This window comes from Mytilus edulis, chromosome 11 (assembly GCF_963676685.1).
Source record: "Mytilus edulis chromosome 11, xbMytEdul2.2, whole genome shotgun sequence".
In the NCBI taxonomy this organism is placed as follows: Eukaryota; Metazoa; Mollusca; class Bivalvia; order Mytilida; family Mytilidae; genus Mytilus; species Mytilus edulis.
Window position 1 is genome coordinate 70,408,715 of NC_092354.1, and position 2,566 is coordinate 70,411,280.

Here is a 2,566-nt window from a genome sequence, read left to right on the forward strand (position 1 = left end):
TATGGTGACTTGCTTAAAAACGTAGAGTATTTTCACCAATCTGCTAAAAATAGAATTTTCATCAATGTAAAATGTACATTCTGACCAACTATTCTGAAACTATACAACTTGAAGGAATGTTTAAAGGGCCCAGTCATCTAATTGTGCATTTTAATGAAATGTATATCGTGGACAAATATATTTAAATCATATGAATTGAATGAATGCAACTTTGACCAAATGGTTCTAAAGTAGTAACTTTTCATAGTGTCTTGTAAACGAAACACGCGCCTGGCATACACAATAATATGATATAAAAAAAAGATTATATAAGCCTGGGATCTTTTACGAGGTTTTTAAAAGCATACCGTTGCCAATGTTGATCAAAACTACCTAGGAAAACATATATACTGTTCAAAGACAGGGATGAGTAAACACGAGAAATACAACTAAAAGTGTTTTTTTTTATTTCAGATCATGGAAAATTCTCCATGCGAACCATGTAAAGCACGCGACAATAACAACAAGTCTACACATTGGTGTGTCATTTGTGAAGAAGCGTTATGTTTAAATTGTGCAGAACACCATCGCGTTCAGAAAATGTCCCGCCGTCACGAACTTTTAGATATTAACATAAAGCCTACGCATATAAATATCTCGGACCAACGTTGTTCAGAACACGAGAATTTGCTATTTGAGTATTTCTGTGTCGACCATGATAGTCTTTGTTGCAAGGAATGTCAAGTAGAATCACACCGTTTTTGTCAGAAAATTATGTCAGTTGACATAGCATCTAAAGGCATTAAAAATTCTCAGTCATTCATCGATGCTGTCGAACTCATAGAACATGTTTTAATAACAATACCTACCATAACAGAGGACAGACAGACGTTGATTAAAAGCGTTGAAAAAGAAGCACAGATGATTGAGGATGAAATTAGGAAAGTGAAAGAAGAAGCAATAAGTCACATTGAATCTCTAGAAAACTCGCTGCTTGAAGACCTGAAGTTGAAAAAAGACAAAATAGTTGCAAACGCAAAGGTGGTGATGAAAAAAATAGAAGATATTAACAAAATGACACAAGACAAAAAGGACACGTTTGATATAGTGGAGAAACATGGATCTGAAAAACAAGCATTTCTTGCTGTTCATGTCCACAAAACTGATCTTAATAAACTTGAAGAAAAAATTAGTACAATCACAGAGAAGACAACTTATTCGTCGATTAGATTGAATTCAAAATATCCGAAGAAAAACATAACATCTATTGGAACCATTGAAACAACGGAAGTTCCCATTTCCACTAAATTTGTCAAAAGGAAAAAGCGCCAGTCGCAAATTCCGATGGTACATAGGCAAGATTTACCGACATTTATTCAGAAGGATGCTATAACAGTATCGGGTACTGTTGGAGGATTAGCAGTAAATTATAAAGACGAACTTTTCCTTACGTCGTCTTGTATGATTGTTAATCAAAGAATACTGGTATATGACATTAATGAAAAATTGAAGTATCAAATGAATCTTAGCTATCAACCACGACAAATTGCATTGTTTCCATGTAAAAACACAGGAATAATAATGAAATTTCTAGGAGCTTGCATGCAATTCATAGATTTTCAAACTAAAGAACTGATGAATGAAGTATCCTTAAAGGAATGCGAAGGTGAAGGTGTTGCTGCTTCAAATGAAAATATATTTATTGGCACGAAAGGAAACATAATCGTTCTTGATAGCAAAGGCAGATTCATTCGATCCATTAAAATGAAGAATGACAAACTAACACCAATGTACATTGTCTTAGATAAAAGTGGAAACATTTATCACAGTGACAGTGAAGTCGTGTATTGTACGAGAATCGATGGTAAAAATATGTTCACATATAAACCATCAAAAAACAAAAGTCCAAATGGAATAGCAATAGATAATCAAGGTTATGTGTACGTCGTTGTCCAAAATCAAGGTGTATGTAGACTAAGACCGGATGGAACATTTAGCGATTTAGTGGTGGAAGATTGTTTGCATGGAACCCTTAGCGATATCTGCTTTAACAAAGACTGTACAAAGTTGTACGTCTCACATAAACTTGGTGTTTTGGTTTATAATCGACAATAGTAAAAAAACTGAGAGAAAAAAATAATCTGTAAATAATACAAAGGAAATAAAAAACGTATATTTGCATGGCGAAAATTCCGAAAGTATTATCCCATTGGTTTTTAAATCTTGACACAATCTCTAGCTGTCGGAAACCTGCACAGTAATCTTAAGTGAAGAAAAATGCAATGAACACGTATTAGCACATATGTATTATAATGGTTTTCGAGATTTGTGGTTTTCATGTGTGACAATTTCTGAATTGTGTGTAACTGGAACGAAGTCTCTTGCATTTTACTTTATACAATTTACACATGGGTAGACGGTATATTAGGAATAGAAAAAAACATTTCTAATATGACCAAGTTGTATTACAAAAGTTAGTATTTTGTAGTGGAATGTATGTCTAAATTCTTTATCAAGTGGATAGTGCTTCTCGAACTACCGGAACAATAAATGACTCTTTCCAAGACCCCGAATAAATAGTCATTTA

The 2,566-nt window shown here is 33.6% G+C and overlaps 1 protein-coding gene across 1 annotated transcript; it reads left to right on the forward strand.

Annotated features, from left to right (window-relative positions):
* The first annotated feature begins 753 nt into the window (after nt 1-753).
* LOC139494550 (uncharacterized) lies at nt 754-2,094 on the forward strand. The gene has a single exon (XM_071282711.1). The coding sequence runs from the start codon at nt 754-756 to the stop codon at nt 2,092-2,094; it is 1,341 nt and encodes a 446-aa protein (XP_071138812.1).
* Nucleotides 2,095-2,566: the final 472 nt, after the last annotated feature.

Coding starts and splice junctions, on each gene's coding strand:
- LOC139494550 (XM_071282711.1), top strand. CDS start 754: ATGTCAGTTGACATAGCATCTAAAGGCATTAAAAATTCTCAGTCATTC.